We start from the raw sequence: 1808 nt of genomic DNA on the forward strand, positions 1-1808 counted from the left end.
ATGTCGGGCTTTGGCGATTTTAGCGACATTTGTCGCAACACACCATTGCCGCTATGCGGTTCGATCGGGCCCTCGACAGAAGTGCGCGGCGGCGTTGGCATCGAGCCCGACTGCTACGCCCGTAATATCGAGCTGGCGAACACCATCATATTCGAAGGCGCCGCGAGTGCCATGCACATTGTCGCTCTCGTCATGACAGTAATCATGATTCTGCACATCCGGGGCAAGTTCACTGCCGTTGGTAAGTCTTCCCCCCCTTTGACGTCGCCAGCACCGGGGACGGACCGCTAACCAGCATGTCTAGGCCGCAAGGAAGTCCTCATGTTCTTCTACCTGTACATGCTCCTCAGTTTCGTCTCTCTCTGCGTCGACGCCGGCGTTATCCCTCCCGCCTCCGACCCTTTCCCGTACTTTGTCTCGGCACAGAATGGCCTGACGTCCGCAATGATCACCTGTCTCCTCATCAATGGTTTTGTCGGGTTCCAGCTGTACGAGGACGGCACGCCTGTTTCTGTCTGGCTCCTTCGGATCACTTCGCTGCTCGCCTTCATCCTCAGCTTCATGGTTTCTCTGGCCACCTTTATGAGCTGGGCAGGCCTCGGCCCCACCAACACGGTCGGCCTTTTCGTCGTGCTCTACCTGCTCAACGCCATCCAGCTGTTCATCTACATCGTCATGCAGATCCTGCTGGTGACTCGCACCCTGCAGGACCGCTGGCCTCTTGGTGATATCGCGTTTGGCGTCTTCTTCTTCGTTGTCGGCCAGGTCATCCTGTACGCCTTCAACACGCAAATCTGCCAGGCCATGAGCCACTACCTGGACGGCCTCTTCTTCGCCACCATCTGCAACCTCCTCGGCGTCATGATGGTGTACAAGTACTGGGACTCGATCACGCGCGAGGACCTCGAGTTCTCCGTCGGCACGCGCATGAACAACTGGGAGGTCAAGGAGCTTCTGCCCGAGGACGACCGCCGCACCACTGTCTATGCCGACGACCCCTACGGACAGGGCAGCGGCTACGACAACTCGTACTCGCAGTCGCCCGCGCGCTACTCGACCAAGTACTAGTCGGACCCGACCGAGAAGGGCGACGATGACGGGCGGGCGGCCGAGGTGGCCAGCATGTGATGACGGTTGCGACTGGGTACGGTGTGCACAGCGACTTTTTTGATTTGATTTTTCAAGGCATAGGGATATTATCTGCAATGGCGAGGACCACGGGCAACGTGTTGCCGTGTCTCGGTGGCGTTTCTGGCGGCTCACATTTTCGAGCTTGGGTGCAGGGCTGAGAGGCCTGGTAATGGTGTCCTGACGGGCGTCGCTCGTAGCGTATATAGTAGTTTAATCATATCACTTACCACATGCTCTTCAAACGCTGTGCATTGGAACGCTGTGAGGGCTTCATGCCTCCCTGGAGCGCATCATTCCAACCTTGTTGCGTGTGATTGGCCTGGATCTGTACATGTACAACATTAAAGTAAGTATCAAAGGAACCTTAACCTTGAAACGGCCAATCCAGGAACAAGCTCGCGGTATCTCGATCGATCCTGTATCACCCACCCGAAGCTACGCGATTGGCCGAAGAAAGAAAAAGAAAAAGAAAAAGAAAAAGAAAAAGAAAAAGAAAAAGAAAAAGAAAAAGAAAAAAAAGACAAGAAGAAACCAACGGCCGACGTCAAGGGAAGAGACCAAAAAAGAAGGGCAGTGCAGTCACTCTCGCGGGGGTGAGCAAAAGGTAAGTCCCACGACTCACGATGCCTCGTACTGGAATCGAACCAGTGATCTCATCATTACTAGTGATGCGCTTT

General features: G+C 54.9%; 1 protein-coding gene across 1 annotated transcript; it reads left to right on the top strand.

The window, feature by feature from the left end:
- On the top strand, positions 1 to 1068 carry CHS7 (Chitin synthase, class 7; the record flags this gene model as incomplete). Its single annotated transcript, XM_028637840.1, has 2 exons — positions 1 to 241; positions 305 to 1068. The coding sequence occupies 2 exons, from the start codon at positions 1 to 3 to the stop codon at positions 1066 to 1068; spliced, it is 1005 nt and encodes a 334-aa protein (XP_028490626.1).
- Between the last annotated feature and the right edge of the window lie 740 nt (positions 1069 to 1808).

Source organism: Verticillium nonalfalfae, assembly GCF_003724135.2.
Source record: "Verticillium nonalfalfae strain VnAa140/NRRL 66861 chromosome Unknown scaffold_200, whole genome shotgun sequence".
NCBI classification, from domain to species: Eukaryota; Fungi; Ascomycota; class Sordariomycetes; order Glomerellales; family Plectosphaerellaceae; genus Verticillium; species Verticillium nonalfalfae.